We start from the raw sequence: 20,504 nt of genomic DNA on the forward strand, positions 1-20,504 counted from the left end.
AGGAGCCTATAGATTGGGTCAACTCCATGGTTGTCACAAAGACAAATACACAAATACCTACACGAGAGGAAATAATCAGTGAAATGGCAGGAGCGAACTATTTCACAAAACGTTATTCTTCACAAGTTTTTTTGCTGTTAAGACTAGATGAGAACTAAGTTCTGTACCTTTAATACACCTTCCGGGAGGTACTGTTTTCTTAGGCTGCTGTTTGGAATAAAATCTTGAAGTCTCTTGAAGACACCACAATCTTACAGTGAGGTTACCACTGCTCAGTCAGTCAGACCCGCTTGGAATCACACCTCCAACATCTCCAATGAACTGTGATGCAACCATTCTGTCAGACAGTTACAGAGAAGGTCAAAACGTGAGATAAAGAAACCTGATAGACTGGACTTATAAAGGTTAATACTACTACTACTACTACTACTACTACTACTACTACTACTACTACTACTACTAGTAATAATAATAATAATTATAATAATAATAATTATAATATGTTTAACGACATGTTCATTTTGTTGTGTAGCTATCGAGCATGTTTGCTAAAAGTTTATACAACGGTTAACCCATGCAAAAAAAGAAAAAAAGAAATAAGGATTGTTTTGGAACCATGTTTATTGTTGATCACATCATCTCATAGAAAAGGGGGATGTTATGATTAGTCTTAGCACTGGGAGGTGCTGCTGTTAAACCTAGCACTTTGTGATGCAGCCGTTAAAATAAGAACTAGGTTTGCTTACTGTGATGGATATGAGCCAAGAGTAAAAAAAAACATGTTCATCAGCTGCAACAGCAAGCCTCCCCTATCATTATTAAACACGAACACGACAGACTGTATAGCTGGTACATTTCCAGCCAATAAATAAAAGAGACTCTTTTGCCACATACAATATGGCAATTACGTCAACGTGCAACCAAGCGTTTATAGTGGGGTTTATGTATATATGCCTATTCAAGACAATGTGTTATCGTGAGTAATCTTGTTTCTAATTGGCGAACTATCTTTTTTAGGACCGCCTTTGATGTAAGCGGATTGGTTTAAAAGGTGGTTGGGTGATTTGATTGGCCTCCAGTTGAACTACACTCTTCCGTATTTCTATTCTGTTTTTGTTTGGATTTCATTTTGGTGGAGAGCTCCGCAATCCAAAACCTACATCTTCGGATACAGTTGCATCAATCTACGGGCGACGGTAGTACAATTATATACAATAATAATATATTGATGTTTTTTCCAGGGTCCTTCTCAAAGGCATTGTCTCTGATATTTACAAGATTTGTTGTAGATAGACTTGGCTTTCCAGATATGCAGTTGTGATTTCAAATCGAAGATGATTTCTGTCAACCTGAGTACTGTGTACTTTAGACATTAGGTGTAATTCACTATATACTCTGCATTTGTAATTTCACGCAAATGTCAAGCTTGGTGTTTTTAATGTCGTCGTATTCCAGTAGCTGGGTAGCTTGTGGCTTCATGTAGCTTCAAGTCCCACTGTTGTTCATATGGTTGCATAATGGTTGGTGTGGTAGCAAACTGTAAATTATTGCGTTTCTGTTTTGAATGACTTCGATTTCCAGGCACATGGTAGAACGGGTTTGTAATGTTGACACTCGTGGCGATCTTGACAAACATGAATACAGTACAGTATATGGGGGATAAAACACTTAAAACAGTAACTGAATCAGTTAAATTGTTAATGCACTGTAATTGCGTCACATTACATAAGTGATTGTACTATCGTGTTAATACAATTTTCTTAACATGAGTTAAAGACATATCAAGAGATTTTAAAGAGATTTCACTTAACATAAAGACAGTGTTTTTTTCCCCCTTGCATATTTAAAGTCACTACCATTTTTATATGAGCCATTCTACCGAATTGTTTGAAATTGCTGTCCCACAATGAAAATCAAATTTTAAAAAACAATGAAGTGTTCAGACCTTGCATATTTAGCAATATCTTCCAATGATCTATTTTACCACAAGGCATTAATTGAGATACTATTAAACTGAATTTATAAAAAGTCATCTTTTATATGTCAGTCCCAATCCCTAACTCCTAAATTTCAATTCATGAAAAAAAAAAAAACTAGAAGATTTTTGCCAATTTAAAAAATGCTTTACTTTAATAGAACATTTTGGTTGCTTTTAAATGTATGGTGAAAGATTTACATTGATTTTGTAGATTTTTCTTAAATTAGAAGTTTTTATGTAAAAAAAGCCTGTCCCAACTTTTCATGTCACTACCGAAATGCATGGCTTGGTTTCAGCCACATCCCCAGACATTTCACCAGTAAGATACATTACCTTCATGTTCATCATTGGGCACATGGCGAGTAATGAGTTGGCAGCATTATTAAGTTATGTGCCCTCCAAAGTCTGAAAATCAGCATGTGGTTTTAAGGGCCGTCACTACCGAACACCTCATTTCGGCAATAAAATGAGCACTTTTTATTTTAATGCTAAATGTACTGTTTTCTCTCTCTGTGCACATGCTCAAAACTGTCTGTGGTAGCCACATTGTTGAATATTGTCACCAGCTATCATAAAATGTCACTACTGAAATGGTCACGACCGAAACGTTTCGGTAGTGAAATAATGGTTTCGGTAGTGACAATATGATGTTTATTTTTGAATAAAGTAAGTTTTAAAGCGGAAGTCAACCCAAACATATTTTTTTCAAGAATAGTTTCCCAGCAGGCCCACTAATTGAAACACAGCATTCTGATTAATTTTGCGTTTGTGAAATATAAGTTAAGCAGCAAAATGCACTCATTTTTGTCATCTCTGGGGGCGGCCATTTTTTCTTCTGTCAACTGAAAATGACAATCACAACTGCTCACAACAACCAATCACGGCTGACCTGCCACGGGGGCCCCACAGGGAACTGTCTTGGCTCCCTTCCTGTTCACCCTCTACACCTCGGACTTCAACTACAACACCCCTACCTGTCACCTGCAGAAATTCTCTGATTAATCTGCGATTGTCGGCCTCATCACAGGCGGAGATGATCGGGAGTACAGAGAACTTACTCAGGGTTTTGTGGACTGGTGCCAGCAGAACCGCCTCCTGATCAATGCGGGGAAATCCAAAGAAATGGTGGTGGATTTCGGTAGGCGCCAGCACTCTTCACCTGCACCAGTGAATATCCGGGGAACAGATGTTGAGAGAGTCTCAACTTACAAGTACCTGGGTGTTCATCTGAACAATAAACTGGACTGGTGCGACAACACAGACGCCCTCTATAGGAAGAGTCAGAGCAGACTCTTCCTACTCAGGAGACTGAGGTCTTTTGGGGTTCAGGGGACACTCCTCAGGAAATTTTATGACTCGGTGGTTGCATCGGTCATCTTCCAGGGAGTGGTCACCTGGGCAGGCCTGGGCATGTTACTGCGTATATTTACATAGGTTTGATCCTGAATGTTTGCCGTCAATGTTATACATTAATGGCTACATTATGCCGCCGTCCCTGTGTGACCTATATCTTTGCTGCTGTAACAATGAAAATTTCCCCACTGTGGGATCAATAAAGGCATTCTTATCTTATCTTATCTTTTCTGAATCTAAGCCGTGATTGGTAATTGTGAGCACTTTTCAGTCGACAGAAGACAAAATGGCAGCACCCAGAGATGGCTATAAATGAGTGGATTAACACTTATTCCACAAACGCAATATTTATCAGAATGCCCTGTTTCAACTAGTGGGCTTGCATAAAACATATTCTTGAAAAAAAAATGTTTGCGTTGACTTCTTCTTTAAATAATATAAAACATAGATACATTTGTAATACATAGATCTTTCTGATTTTAACTATGTTCGATTCCATGTTTTATCTTAATTTGAAGGGAAAAATAAAACCGAAACAGTCACTACCGAAACATACAGAAAGATTTCGGTTGTGACATAATGGTTTCAGTAGTGACCATATGATGTTTATTTTTGAATAAAGTAAGTTTTAAATCATATAATACATAGATACATATGTCATACATAGATCTCTCTGATTTTAACAATATTCTCATTCATATTTTATATTAATTTGAAGGGAAAAACACCAAAATGCCAAAAAGCCTTACAGAGACAGAGTACAGGCAAAGGGTTACAATGACCCAATGAAATCCAAAGAATATTTAATAAAGGAAAAGAGAAAGAAATAGGAGATGGAAGGAAGAAGGAAAGCTGAAGTCTACCAATGAATTATTCGGCAGAGAGCAAAGGTCAGAAGAGCATGGAGGAAAAGACAAGAGCACCGGATGTCTCTCAAAAAACAGAGAGCGGGAACATACATACAGTGAAATGTATGAAAAAAAAAATGTTTGTCATTCTAATTAAATTTTCATTTGGAAGGCGAAACCACAGTTTTTCAATGATGAAGAGCCCTGTGATGGACAGGTGACCGGTCCAGCGTGTACCCTGCTTTTGCCCTGCGATCCACTCCAACCCCCTGTGACCCAGAGTATAGTACAAAGCAGTAGAAAATGGAAAAAAATATATCTTTCATTAGTTATAATACACGTTAAAAGTTAAAATATAGCAAAACTAGTTAAGTGATTACAATGCTACCCTCACACAAAGTATTACTGCAACACAGCAACAATATGGTCACTACTGAAATGTTGCAGTCACTACCGAAAAAACTGATGTTTTAACAAAAAAAAGTATTGAATTATCAACCAACAATTTCTGATAATGATTTGTGTTTGTTTTAATGAATGGTGACTTTTGAAGTCAATATGATCAACTTTCTACATTTTACAATGTAAAATAGCATATAAATTTTGATTTATTTCAGAAAAAGTCATATTAAATTATGTTAAAAATTCATTTTGATTGGTTTTGATGTCAAAACCAAATACATTTATTTATAAAAAACTCTGTAGATGGGGGAATGGAAAAAAAATATGAATCGGCTAGTGGAATTATTTTTATTCTTCTGTAATTGTGTGTTTTGGTAGTGACACATTTTAGGGACAGGCAAGGTATTAGGGAAAAGCTACAAAATACCATTTGAAAATTGACTGTACCTTTACTATATTTGTTCCCCTTAGATATGGTGCAACATGAATACAATAAAGGTTTTTCTGAAATAAAATACAAATTTCACACATTTTCCAACTCTGAATTTGACCCAATTCAGTAGAATGGCCCATATTGGAATTACTTTAGCAACTTTAAATTTATTTGGGAAACAACTGGACTGAAATGATAGATATTTAAGGTTTCGTTATTTCCTCGGGATGGCGATTCTGTGGAATGGCCCAAATACTATTGAGTAAGCAGCTGCAATCTGGCCTCAAAAACATTTAATGGCATCTTGCTGGCTTTAATAGTGTTAAGCTGACAGTGTTTTCCACCTTGCAAAATACAGATACAATGGCTTCAGACTCTCCTTGCAGACTGAGTCGCTGTGCTGGAGGGGCAGTCGTGCGAGCACAAGCTGCAACGTAAGGACATATTTTACTACCAGAATTTTGTGTATCCATAGTGGTCTTTATATTACATCTCTGTTCAATCTGTATGACTGTCATTCATCATTCCAGCATTGACAAAAAACGTGTTATGTAACATTAAAACATATTTGTAGTATTATAGTAATTTTTTTTGTTATTGATTTGTTTTGCTCAATGTTGACGCTTGAGGGTTTTTTCAGGGGTTCTCTTTTTGTAAACCATACTATTGGATATGGGTCAATTAAAGTTTACGTAGCATGGGGCTCAAACGCAGCTTATGCGGGGGCCGCTAGAGATAGAGTCCGGATGTGTCTGGGCCGCATAATCAAATTTTGTCCATCTTTATTAATAGCCGTTCAGAACATTAACGGTACTTCAGAACGTGAACAAGATTGTAGACCCGGTCCTCTCTGTCATCTCCCGATACTTTGCATACTGAGTAATGACGCTTGATTTGTTAAGCACTGCAACTCTTTCTGTTCATTGAAGACATGTTGAGGTGCCCCTGTGTTCCACAAAAAACATTCAATCTCCATTTTTCTCTCGAAATTGGCTTTTCTCTTCGCCAACCTTTCTCTTCACGACAGGTTTTGAAAAAGACATGACTAGGACTGGGTGGCAGAATATATTTTCCTTTCACTTGGTGGCAGTTCAGAATTACATTTCAAAGCTGTCATCAGACTGAGGTATGGCCGTCCATGAGTGATTCAAACAAAAATAAAAAGCACAACACCCAGGGCAACAACATGGCAAAAAAATGTGGGGCCTGCACTAACATTAAACCTTGATACCAGGTAGGGGGCCGCAAAATATCATGCTACGGACCACAAAATTGGCACCTGCTTTAGTGGTTATGAATGTATGTCTATGGGACAAGCACTGCGCTTCTTCTGCACCAAGGTTCAACCTTTTTGAAACTGAGAGCTACTTTTTGGGTACTGAAGGGTGAAGGGCTACCAGTCTGATACACACTTCTGAATCAACAAATGTGTTCAAATTACCTTAAATATTGTGATTATTAAATGTCATTGTATGCTATTATTAATGATTGATATAAACATATACATATCAGTATGCAACACTTTATTTGTATCAATCTCTGCCAGTGTTTATATTTTCAAATGATCACTTCTGCAACGTTCCTTGAAAATCACAATGTTGCATCACTGATAAGCAAATTTTAGAACAAGCCCGCGTGCTAATCATGGGGTCCTTTGGTGCGACCTGATGCCCGCAGGCAGCACGTTGGTGACCGTGTAATTGTGCGAGTGGAGTTCAGCACTGCCACCTGCTGGCAGCAGTACAGTACTTTCTTGGCTCAACCGTGCACTTTCAGTTGCTATAATATGGCCGATCAGAAGGACTAGATATTTAACTAGGGGTGGGCGATATGAGCAAAAAAAAATATCTCGATATTTTTTCAAAAAACTCGATAATGATAATTTTACGACATTCTACAAAAAATATTTTAAATCTGCACTTGCTTCACAGACCAATTGTGGATAGACAGCAATTGTGAAAAAACATCTCTTTTAAATTGTGAAATACAGCTTCTGCAAAACATAATGGTATTCTACGACAATATTTAACAATAAAGAACAAAAAATTATGTGTAGACTTACATTGATTTGGGGGAATATTTTCCATTTAAATGTCTCTGCTGTTATTCCATAATGATGTGACATTTTGAGCTGCAGTAAGTACTGGTGTACCGCTGCCAACTACTAGAGGAATCAGAATGAGAAAAAGATGTTAACTACAGCAATCAGAATGAGAAAAATGTATTTTATATTTGAAGCGTGGCGAAGTGTCACCCAGCGAGAGAAAAAAAAAAGATGTCATGACAACACCCATTCTCATACATTGGCCACGGTATTTAGAATAAAGTTGAATAACAAAACTGCAATTTACCAAAAGTGCATTTTCCCACTCATTCATTGCTGTGATATGTAGACTAAAAGCGTGTAAACTGAATGTTAACCGATCATCCAGGATGTCACGTTTAACTTGCTTGCTAAAGTACTGAATGTGTGTGCGTGAGTGCGTGCGTGCGTTTATTTGTTGGTTCAACTCTGCGACTGTTTTCTGAGCGTGTGTTTAAGCTTTTGTTTAGCGTGCTTGCACGGTCACCAAGTTTTCCTCGTAATCCATATGGCTCGTGATGCATCAGAAATGCTCTTCACGGTGACCGTCTTGGCACATCTAACAATGTTATTCCCACCGACGTCAGTCTTGTCAACCCCAATTCATTTACAGACTACGGACGACGTGGACTCACACGTCATTATGAATCCCCGCTCGACACTCCTCCATGTTTGAGTGCGGACAGTCACGTGACCGGGTCCTGCCCGCTGATTTGCCCACCTCTACATGTAACACACATTCATTAAGTATATTAGACTTTTGAACGTCTGCGTTTGCACTTGCGCAGTACATGTGTGTTAAAACGTGTATTAGTGATATAAATACAAATGTCCACCAATGTCTTTTGTGTGAGGGCACACACCAACTACCTGTATTGGCAATTAATATTTGCGTAGTCGCTGGAGCCACTAATGCAATGCCTCTGTTCCCTTCTCTCCCATGCATCCATCCATCCATTATCTGAAACGCTTTATCCTCACGAGGGTCACGGACGTGCTGGAGCCTGCCCCAGCTGTCTTCGGGCAGTAGGTAGCGTACACCCTGAACTGGTTGCCAGCCACTTGCAGGGCACACATAGAAAAACATGCATTCACACTCACAGTCACATGCATGTTTTTGGAATGTGCGAGGAAACCGGAGGACTCAGAGTAAAACCTTAACCCACATAGTTACGGCGAGAACATGCCAACTCCACACACGAAGGCCGGAGCCCGGATATGGACCCATTACCTCTGCACTGTGAGGCGGACGTTGCTAACCAGTCGCCCTTCTCCCGTGCATATAAACAGGAAATATGCAAATCCAGCTATTTTATTAATTTTCCTGATGTGATCATTGACTTTATTTAATTGAAAAAGAAAGTCAATATACATTACAGACTTGATCACTAAATGTAGACATCATTTAATGTAATCATTACTTGTTTTTTTTTGTTTTTATTTTTTTAACTCTTCATGTGGAGGGGAGGGGACAGGGAGGCTTTGCTTCCCCTGCCTGCCTTGTCCACCTGACCACACGTCCCTGGTGTTTTCAAGCCGACTGGAAATTAGCATTATAACTGGAAGCCACCTTATACCAGATGTGGAAGTACTGCGTGCATAGAGTCCATTCATTTTCTTGTATTACTTGGTTATTTGTAAGCCTTCAACCATTTGCTGTTTTCAATGACAATGTTTTTTTGTTCTCACAGGGAGCAGTCTTACATGGAAAGTGTGGTGACTTTCTTGCAAGATGTTGTCCCTCAGGTAAATGTTCTCTTGCCTTAATTCATTCTGAATGGGTGTTGGGGTATGTGACCTTAACACTCGGAGATGTAGGCCTGTCATGAAAACACTTTTTTTTTTTTAGGATTGACAACTGATACAGTGATATTAGAGCAAAAAAAAAAATAATAATAATGTACATCCTTTTAAAAGCAATTATCTTTCAATCCTCAAGTATGTTGAACATTTGTATTGAAATGTAGAACAATAAAATATCTTGGAAAAAAATACAAATAAAAATGACAAGGGCTCTTAAAAAATTGCAATTCAACAAATATTAACACAACTCATACAACCACATATCTGCAGTGGTAGAGTAATATGAGATGTTTTTTTAACTCCTAAAATGGTGATAGAATGATCACAGGATGCATTTTAACATAATTATTATTACTATTATTGCTGTTGTTGTATTTTTAAAAGAGCTTTCATTAATCAGAAATACATCCTTTTCTATATGTATGATAATAGTGTAAAGTAACAGGCATGAATATCAAATGCTCTTCCTTTAGATGCCAAAAGGTACAATTGACTTTTGTATACAACTGTTGGCATTCTACTTTCAGAATAAGTCATGGCTCCCTGCAAATGAATTAGTTTAGCATTCAATTAAACAAGCCCAGATTTCACATTGAGTTTCAACATTTGCCACTAAATAGAGATAAGATCATTATTTCAGTCTTCAGTATTTAATGTTTTTGTTTTGTGCTTATTTGTGAGATTTGTCCATTGTAAAATAGGTACCTTGGCTCAAAAAGTGTTGGAAAACACTGATTTAATAATTACCAGAGCTGGACGGATGACCCTTTTTTGCTGAACAGTCCCCTGCTCTCAGGCCGTGACCTGGGTACCCATCCGGCCTCGACCCTCCGGCCTTATTCATAAAAACTGTCGGCATCAAAAATCTTTAATATGAATAACAATGAATCGGTGTTTATTTCAAGGCAACATATTGTAACAAAACAGAACAATTATCAATTGTTAATTTTACAGTTAATATATGTGGAAAGGATCATATTTCTTTGTAGAATTGATATATTACTGTATTTTAAACAAAAAAAAATGTTCATTGTTGTCTCAATGATTACTCCTCAAAAAAGTAATCCAGTTAGTTTACTGATTACTTTATTAACAAAGTAACTTAGTTAATTTGAAAGTAACGTATACGTTACTTTTGACAGATTTCCTGCCTTTTGCCTCAACATAAGAATGACAACTTGTTACTTAAATAATACTTTATTGAAAGTGCATAAACTTCAAACATGAACATGTTTTCATGTTTCTGTTTCATTGGCTTTACAATGCAGAAATTGTTGTTTAACGCGTTACACCTGCAGGCTGGTTATAAACTGTAACAATAACAGCCTAGTTACAAACTGTAACTATAAAATACACTGTTCTACTCTAGTCTGTTCTTCTCTGCCCTTCTCTACCCTGCTCTTTTCAACTATGTCTTGCTCTGTTTTACTCTTAAGATTCTCTGTTTTGCTGTACTCTACTCTGGAGTGAACCAGCATTAACTATTCTTCCCAGTGTGTCAGGGCACAGGGGTGAGAAAACCAGTTGTTAAATCTGAGAAGGAGCAGCTTCTCAAACCTCTGGACAGAAAGGCGGTTCCTTCTGGGGGTGAGAACCAACCCTCCAAGACTAAACAGCCGCTCTACAGGAGCGGGGGTTGGAGTATTGTACTTCAAGAAAACCTTCTTTACATTTGAAAATATGTCCAGAATCTGAAGGTCATGCTCGGACCCGAGATAGTCCATCACCTCTTTTTCTGTAGAGTATGACTCCGTTTGGGCTTGTCTCGAAGGTGAAAAAGTCTGCCTCACCTTCACTGGCAGGTGTGTTGGAGACACTTGCAGGGCCCTGTGCAGCAGGACCAGCATAGGAGCGACATTCAGCTGTCAGCAGATGCTCTACTCGCTTCGTCCTATCTTCGTCTCTCAACAACCGCAGCTTAAACTTGGGACAACTGATAGCTGCAAGAAGGGCATCATTGCTTGTCCAGCAGACTGGAAAAACGAGTTTGGATGGCCTGACATTTTTAGGTTATATATTTGCTCGTCATTTCCGGCGCCGCGCGAGTGGCTGCCTGCTTACAGTAGCTTCGGCTCATTGGTGAGCCTTTTCGTGTGTTTTTTACCTTATTATATATTCTACCTCACACTTTTTCACATAGTGGATGTTCTCTTACGCAGCAATGGATATCCAACTTGCGTTTTTTTGCTGCTGCTGGTGGCTATGTTTTGCGCAATCATGTCCGGAGACATGGCTCGGAGCCACGGCTCCATTGTTTACAGCCGGGATCAGCTGTTAGCACTCTGCGCTAACCCCGCGCCGGCTCCCGGAGCGAGACCCGATATCCCCCATGAGCTGAGGAGGAAGTGACGGGGATCTCGTGCGGGGGTTAAAAGCCGGGCAAGGAGGAAACAATTCCACCCCGTCCTCCCATCTGTTATCATGGGGAATGTTAGATCTCTCCCCAATAAGATGGACGAGCGACATGCGATGGACATGCGATGTGCAAGAGAAACATTTTTTCTTCGAAAATGACAACACAATTCTACATTCTACATATATAATGAGGCAATAACAAAATAGTAGCGCACAGCCACTAAGGAATTAAAGTAACTTTAATCAGATTACTGGTTTGGAAAATGAACGCGTTAGATTGCTCGTTACTGAAAGAAAGTAATCAGATTACAATAACGCGTTAATGTGTACCGCGTTATTGACCACACTGAATTTGTTTTACTTGAACCAATGCAATACAATTACAAATACAATATTGTTTTAAAGAACTGAAATAAATTGTATACCATTTTACAAATGCATCTACTGTATCTCATGCATTTCCTGGCTGACAGCCAATCGAGTGATTGTCACTGACATTCATTCTATCTATTCTATTCTAAAAAGCACCATGACACAAAAATATATGAATTTGCCACAATTCTAAACACTACTTTTTAATTTACCGGTAGATTTGTTCCCACTTCCACCATGAATGTGCTGAGCAAAATTCTGGACACATATGCATTCTACTTTATGCAACCATGACTGAGGACCGCACAACAAACAATGACCTCCCTGCTATGTTAACACACGCATTACCGTTTAAAGGTAAAGTTGTTGTCATGTTGTGAACAAGGTTAATTGTAATCTTTGACTGTAGCAGGACAACTGACACTGCGACTCTATGTCCTTAGAGTCTACTGCGTAGTTGGATAACTAGTAGTGCGTTTGAAATGTTCGGATGCAATTTTTGTCGTTTGCCCATATCGCCGAATAGGTTGACATGAACTTTGGTCGCTTCGCAACCATGTCACACGCATGTGGGCTGATTAGTTGGCTAACATGTAAGATAACAAGTAAAGGAGTTCCCTGTATTTAACATATCTGACCCGCTGCATTGGACTCTAGTTAAAATCAAGCAAGTAAAATATGAATGAACTATGGCAATAATGAGTACGCTTAAAAGATAAAGTAGTCCTGAGACGGTTGATCAACGATAATGTATGCACTGCAAGAGAGTATGAACTTAATGAAGGCTAATGTAAAGCCCCTTTCAGACTAAACAGCCCCTGAACTTTGAGTTCCTGGTAGCAGGAGTTCCTGGTAGTAAGAACTTGTGTGTGGCCCACTAAGTTTGCGTTCATATGGACAGAGCTGGGCACTTGACCATTTTTTGCCCGTCCACCCTTGACTTGGGTACCCTTCCGGCCGCGACCCCCCGGCAATATTCATAAACATTGTCGGCCCCCGCCCCATTCCGCCCTCCGACCCCAAAAAAAAAAAAAAAGCATCCATGATTGACGTCGCCGCGGGAGAAATGCTCTAACAGCAGAGGCTTTTTAAAGATCATTAGCTGGCTAATTTACAATTTGAACCCGCTGTCGACACGCTTCAAATGCGCCAGTAGTACTTGGTCAACGTCACGCATGTTGGCTAAGTACTACTGGCGCAGTAGTACTTATCCAACTGCGTGTGCCTACTTGCATTGCAAGCCCTGGGCTGGATTTGTCCTATTGTATAATTATTTGGGTCAACAGCCAGCCAGAAGTCGTAGTCAAGTTACTTATTTATTTTCCACACTTCCCCTCCTTCCCGGCCTTCAAAATAAAAGCATACAGCAAACCACTATCCACAGCTGGTTGGCTATGGCGTAAATAAGGAAGACGCCAGAGAAGTGCATGAACTCCACCTTGATGTGGCTGCGTCATCCTTGAGTCAGTGCTGCGCGTAGCTTGAATATACTCCAAAAAAAAAAAAAACGAAACAAAAAATAATGTATATATATATATATATATATATATATATACTTGTGGACACAAATTGTTTTGAAACAAGTCAGGGGGCACAATGGACATCGTGCCTGCTACAACCATAAAGGGACCGAGATGACTAGATGGTGCTTTTAATTTTATTGCGAAAACGATCTGGACGGTGGCGGCTAAGGGGGAACGTGGGTGAATAAATTTTCTCCTCACACAACACTGCTAGACTAGTTGCTTTGCAGCAGCAACAAGCTGCATGGGGCATCCTCTACGTGTGGGAAACTGTATGTCATCGCAAAATGTGATATAATGGACTGATCAGAGCAGCAACAAATCCTTATGTTTGTGTGGCATGTGTTGCAGACCTGTCACCAACAGCACAATGCGTCAGTCATGTGAATCAATGTAGCAGTGCGTTCAAGTGTTTGTATTTCCTTATTTTCACATCACGTAACCCGGCGCCTCTCACCTACAACTGGGGCATACTATTACAAGAGGGGGCGGGGTGCTAGGGGTGCAATACCACAATCCCTATAACATCAGTTGTCGCTCGCGCCGACACGGGAGTGGAAAGAAGCCTAAAAAGAAGCCTTTCACCGAGTAGGCTGAGATGAAATTGTGCCGCCTCATGAGCACGTCACACGCACGAGGGCCGATTAGTGGGCCGCTTAGTTCAGCCATTTTAAAAAAAAAATTGTCAGCCAGGATCACCCAGCAATGCATGGACAGCTAAAATCCTAAAACAATAGATAATTACAACATATACTAGTGTTATTGATGCACGTTAAGTCAAGAGAAACATGTATTGATAAACTCGGGTTATTCATGAAGCTAGGTAGGAATATAAGTATTTTAAAGTATGTACTTGCTGTCCATTTTTTTTTCAGCGGTCTGTTTGTCGCTGAGTTCTTGTCTTTCTGTTGGCGTTTTTTCTTCTGTGGAAAGTCTTCTCCCGCCACTTTGTAGATATAGTAGTGATGGACCACAGTGCATCTGACTTCTTTTTACGATTTGAAAGTCAGGGTCATTTTGGATGACTGAATGACAGTTTTCTGACCTATCGTGATGAGTTAAAAAACATATGTATAGGCCTATACCCCACATTTCTTTCAAGGCTAACTTCATAATTAACAACCTGGATGTGAAAGTATGGCCACTGATGGACAATGAACCTCTGTGTACGATTCACACACGATTTACCTTAGTACATAGTGGAGGGAACCGTTTGTGTTTGAAACTTGGTATGAGAAGAAGAAGAATTAAAATAGAGGCCTTTTTCTGAAACCACCTAAAACTTTTCCCAACCTGTGATGGCTTTAATTGTAAACTAACCTGATGATTGTATGGGAAACGTTCTTACACATTGTATTAGAAATGGAACTTTAATTACGAGTCATCCGTTGACGCCTTTGTTTTTTATGACTTGATGGAAACGTAAAATGGCCGGCCGGAAATGAGGTCACGGACGGGGCGTGGCTAGGGGCACAATTTCCGGACTACTAAATGATGTCACTTCCTGGTTAGTTTGGACTACAACGTGACATAATCAGGGGCGGGACCTAAAGCGGATGTGACGTCATAGTGGCAGGGTTAAGGCGGTACTTCCTGTGACTTCAAACCTGTTAAGTTTGACGAGAGTAAAATCTTCTATTTTCTTATAGTTATAAAATCCACATCTTAAACTAATATTAGAGTAACAATACCCCAAAAAATATTGTATTTATTTTTACATTGCAAATTATTAACAATAGTGACATCTGTGGTGTTAGGGGTCAAAACTGACCCATATAGATTTATGGTAGGATGGACAAAAAGTAAATTATTTTTCATAAAAAACAACTTCATTTTAATCAGACTTGCAAATGGAAATGAAATTTAAACCATAAACTGAACCTTATAAATCGTGTGCGTGTGTGTGTATAGGCCAGGTGTGCGTGGCTGTGTTTGTGTGTGTGTTACTTACATGCATGAATCAGAGTATGTTATGGTTATAGACAGTGTGCTCCATGCATTTCACTCAAATGTATTTCTTGCATTTGTGGCTAGTGGCGCTGGTTTTCCTGTCCTTGTTGTAGAGGCAGGACTGGCACCTGTTTCTCTTGCTCAGCCTGGAATCCCCTGCCTAGTTCCTATGCCATCCAGCTATCACCAAACACTCTTCTCTCCATATTGGTCAGCTCAAGCAGGATCTTCTGAAGAGGTTGTGGAAACCGACAGCTCAAACATGGACTTGATGACTTGGGCATGCAACATAGCATATCTAGTAGGGCTTGGAGTCATTTTGAGGTTGTTCCCCCCTGGTGCCCTGTAATGGGTCTCAAAAGGACTTGATGACCCTGAAATGTCACATTTTCTTGACTGGAAAACCTCTCTTTCAGCATCTCCGTCCGACATCTGGGTCTTCCTCATCAGATGTGTGGTCTTGTTCAGGGTCATACTGAACCTCATCCACATCCTCCTCAGCTTGGCTTTCCTTTCTGTCTTCAGGATCACTGACCGCTAAGACCAAAGATATGATCCAGCCCCTCATAAACTGTACACCTCTTGCTCATGTAGAGTGCAGCTCCAACAGAACGCAACTGATATCTCACCCAAACCCTGCTTATATACAGTGCACAGCATAAATGAGTACCGTATTTTCCGCACTATAAGTTACTTTTTTTTTTCATAGTTTGGCCGGGGGTGCGACTTATACTCTGGAGCGACTTATGTGTGAAATTATTTACACATTATTACTGTCATGGCCTGTTCTTGCTGACTTGTATTTATGATGTTTTGCCTCCCTCTGCAGGCGCTTTAGCGCTAAAGCACCTGCAGAGGGAGACAAAACATCATAAATACAAGTCGGCACTGACAAGCCATGACAATTACCTATGTATCATTTCACATGTTATTGTAACAACCTACAATCATCCACAATTCAGCTCGTATATAAATGTCATTACACACAATTGTCTAAGTTAGTTTTAGACGATGGTTGAACAAAAATGAACCACAAACAGGCAGACATACTAACAATTAGCGATCGCGATTAGCATTAGCGATAGCTATTAGAATGTTCAGTCAACAACACACATCATCCACAATTCAGCTCGTATATAAATGTTGCATGCTCATTACACACAATTGTATAAGTTACTTACAGACAATGGTTGAACAAGAATGAACCACAAACAGGCAGTTGCCTGCCTCTGGCTGGGGTATTGCATCATGCAGTCACACACAGAGGAGCCGAGCGCAGAGGAGACGAAGACAGAATTACGACCGAATACAAAAATACTTTTGGAGACTTGGAAACATTCTACATGGTCGGGGATAAATAAAGGACTTATTTAATCGATCTGCAACCGTTTTGGTCAGTTTAAAGTTATCTTACTGTAATGTTCTTGTATGCTACATGTGTGAATGTTAGCTAAATGTTACCATTGTAGCTCAGTGGATATGATGTGTACTAAATGCACAATTTCCTCAAAATACAACTTATACTCCAGTGCAATTTATATATGTTTTTTTCTTCTGTATTATGCATTTTATGGCTGGTGCGACTTGTAATCCGGAGCAACGTATAGTCCGGAAAATACGGTACACCCCCTTCGAAAAAATAACATTTTAAACAATATGTCAATAAACACAAAAACAATTTCCAAAATGTTGACAAGACTAAATTTATATTGCATCTGTTTAATTTATAACATGAAAGTAAGGTTAATAAAATAACTTAGAGAACAACATTTTCAACTTTATTCAAATTAGGGTGATTCAAAAATGAGGACGACCCTCCTGAAAGACTCTGGAGCAAAGCTAGACAAATGTCCACAGATGAGTCTAATTATTCATTACGCAGGTGTCAAGCAGCCAGTTGACTATAAATGGGTTTTAAAACCCTTTCCCATTTCGTTTTGCTAGCAATGGCACCACATGGAATAGAAATGTCACAATACCTGTGAAAGAAAATAATTTCTTTTCACTGAAAAATTGGAGGCGGCACGGTGGTCGACTGGTTAGCACGTCCGCCTCACAGTTCAGAGGTCGTGGGTTCGATCCTGGCTCCGGCCTCCCTATATGGAGTTTGCATGTTCTCCCCGTGCCTGCGCAGGTTTTCTCCGGGTACTCCGGTTTCCTCCCACATTCCAAAAACATGCATGGTAAGTTGATTGGACTCTCTAAATTGCCCCTAGGTGTGATTGTGAGTGCGGATGTTTGTCTCTGTGTGCCCTGCGATTGGCTGGCAACCAATTCAGGGTGTCCCCCGCCTGCTGCCTGAAGACAGCTGGGATAGGCTCCAGCACGCCCCGCGACCCTTGTGAGGATAAGCGGCATCGATAATGGATGGATGGATGAAAAATTGGATCCTGAAAAAAGATCAACAAAGCTTTACCTATCAGTCAGAATACTGTCGTAAAAATGGTACAAACATTTTAAAAAGATAAAACTGTCATCAACGGAAGTTAACACCTCAACAGTAGTGTCTTCTGATGAGAAAGGTTGAAAAAAATTGGCATGCAAGGTCACTGCAGTTATCTAAGTAAGTAGAAAGCCAAACTGGGGTGACTTTTTCCCATTAAACAATATAACATACACTGCAGAGGAATGGCACGCATGGGTGCCGTAAACCAAGGAAGCCTCTTCTAAAGCCCAGGCATAAAAAAGTGCACCAAAAATTTGCCAGGGCACATGTTGACAAAGATAATGACCACTAGGACTCTATACTCTGCAGTGATGAGACCAATATAAATGTTTTTGGAACTGATGGCTTCAAAAGGGTATGACTTTGCAAAGGTGAGGAATACAAGGAAAAAATGCATTGTGCCTACAGTGAAACATGGTGGTGTAAGTGTCCTCATTTGGGGTTGCAAGAGAACTGCTAGTGTTGGGGAGCTGCATTTCATTGATGGCATCAGGAATTCACAGATGCATTGCTCCATACTGAAAGAGAAGATGCTGCCATCACTTCATGCCCTTGGTCGTCGTGCACTTTTCCAACATGACAATGATCTTAAACACAAATCTCAGGGCACTGTTGGATTTCTGAAGAAGAACAGGTTAAATGTGATTCAGTGGCCCAGCATGACTCCTGATGTGAACCCAATTAAAAACCTATGGGGACTTTTGAAGAGACAAGTTGAGCATCACCCTCCATCGAGCATCCATCATTCTTGAATAATGGACAACGATTGATGGAACAAAATGTTGCCAATATGTCCATTGCATGCCTAGAAGACTTAGTGCTGTCATTAAAAATCATGGAGGCTATACAAAATACTTGATGTAGAAATTTTTGTTGTGGGTTGTACTCATTTCTGCATCATCCTTATTTGAGTAAAACTGAAAAACGTGTCATCTGATTTATTTTAATAACCTTAATTTCATGTTATAAGTATATAAACAGATGTATTAAACATGGTCTTGGCAAAATTTTGCAAATTGTTTTTGTGTTAATTGAGATATTGTTTAAAATTGTACTTATCAAAGAGCGTGTACTCATTTATGCTGAGCACTGTATGCCAATGTTTATTTTTGTTCAAAATGTATCAAAATGCTGCAAGAAAGTTTGCGTTCACGTGGGGTGAAGTAGGCCTCTGTGTACTTTGTGTGTGTATCACATTAAGAGAATACGGATGCGCGTGTTAGTGTGTGTATGTGTGTGTGTCTCCATCTGTCTGTTTTGGAGCACGTTGAGCCATATTTGATCCACAGAGTAACCCACAGCTCTTAAACAGCCAGTATTCACTGCCGGGTCACATTTTATATGCACAGTGTTTCCCACAGACTTGAAATCTACGTGGGTGGGTGGACGCTGGCGGGGGTGGCGCAATTTTGTTGTTGTTATTTTACGCTTCATATCGTGTATTCCAGTGATTTCTTTTTTTATTCTTGTGAGTAAAAATTGTTGCCACATTACTAAGTGTCACCACATTTTTTGCACTTATTTTGTATTAAAAAAAAAAAAAAAAAAAAAAAATATATATATATATATATATATATATATATATATATATATATATATATATATATAAAATTAGGCTGTCATTGGATCGTAAGAGAAAAAACTGGATGCGGACAGCGAAAAACAAACATACTGAGCCTTAAAACATTTAACAACATGTTGGCTGAGATGTTAATCCACAATCCCGAAGCACAAAGTGCCTTGCAAGCATGAAGTGCACAGAGTCTGGGGACAGAATCTGAATGACCATGTAGCACAGGGGTGGCCAAGTCCGGTCCTCAAAAGCCAGAATCCAGCCTGTTTTAGGTTTATCCCTACGGCAACACACCTGTTTCAAATGATCAGCTCATCAGCAAGATTTGCAAAAGCCTGACAATGAGCCAGATGATTATTGGTTCTGGCCAATTTTGGCCACCAATTTGCTAATCACCGCCAGAAAGCTCAATTGGAAGTCCCTTTCTTGCACTTTGCTCTCCTGAATCATCCCTCGCTCCAGTCTGGCGCTCCGGAGCTCCTGCCGTCTAGACTCCTCAAGGACGTGAAGCTCCTGCCTGCACATGTCCATTTCCTCCATGAACATGGCCTGGCCTCTTTCCTTCATTCGTTCTAAGGCATCCATGAAGAGGTTCTCTCCGCTTACCTCTAGGCATAAGAATACACGATGAGTAACAGTAAACAATTAGCAAAAACTGCTATATAATACACAATTCTAATTTTATTGGCCATATACCAGAACGGGCAAGAAGGGCAGGAGACGCTGAACGAGAAGTGCTGCTACTACTCGTGGATGGAGAGTTCTCACTGGTCCCGTCATGTGAAACTGTCAGAAGTCCATCCAATGAGTAACAGCAAATGATTGATTGATCCAGCTACAAGTAAAACACATGCAGGCAAGAGGTTATTGTTCACTGTTTGACAATATAGGCCAGTGATCTAATCAATGTATTGTATTTCATCTTGAATTATTAAAATTATATATATATATATTATATATATATATATATATATATATATATATATATTTTTTTTTAATCTGCAGTTTGTATTCATCATCCAATGCATTTTAATCGAATTAATATTTAGTTATTTGTTTTCCTATCGTGTGTGTAACCTGTTTCTATGACTACTTATGTGATGAGACAAAGCAGGTAAACCTTTTAGTTACGATGTGGACAGACCCCTAGCTGTATACATCATTAAATATGTATATAATCACTGTATATATATTTTAAAAAAATACAATTAAAAAATGAGTCTCAGTAAAGTAACGCTAGCAGGAAAGTTGCTGGTCAAACAAAAGAAAAATATGCCACAAAAAGGAGAAGCACTACAAAAGGCAACGACCTAAATAAGTATTTATGATATTATTTTGTATTTACCTTTGTCTATTGCTGTTGAATCGTCGCACATGGCTTCCAG

At 39.4% G+C, this 20,504-nt stretch overlaps 1 protein-coding gene across 10 annotated transcripts in view; it reads left to right on the forward strand.

Moving 5' to 3' along the window:
- The first annotated feature begins 1,100 nt into the window (after positions 1–1,100).
- The window catches only part of bcas3 (BCAS3 microtubule associated cell migration factor), a 482,251-nt gene continuing 462,847 nt past the window's right edge, over positions 1,101–20,504 (forward strand). For all 10 annotated transcript variants that reach the window (XR_015087344.1, XR_015087345.1, XM_086034860.1 and 7 more), the window contains exons 1-3: positions 1,101–1,196; positions 5,373–5,448; positions 8,789–8,843. Coding sequence is in view for 8 of the 10 variants with exons in the window: in XM_086034860.1 (XP_085890986.1) it covers positions 5,378–5,448; positions 8,789–8,843 (126 nt within the window). In the remaining 2 variants the exon portion in view is untranslated. The remainder of the gene's footprint in view (positions 1,197–5,372; positions 5,449–8,788; positions 8,844–20,504) is intronic.

Source organism: Filicampus tigris, chromosome 7, assembly GCF_054856515.1.
Source record: "Filicampus tigris isolate MCC_2025a chromosome 7, RoL_Ftig_1.0, whole genome shotgun sequence".
NCBI lineage: Eukaryota > Metazoa > Chordata > Actinopteri > Syngnathiformes > Syngnathidae > Filicampus > Filicampus tigris.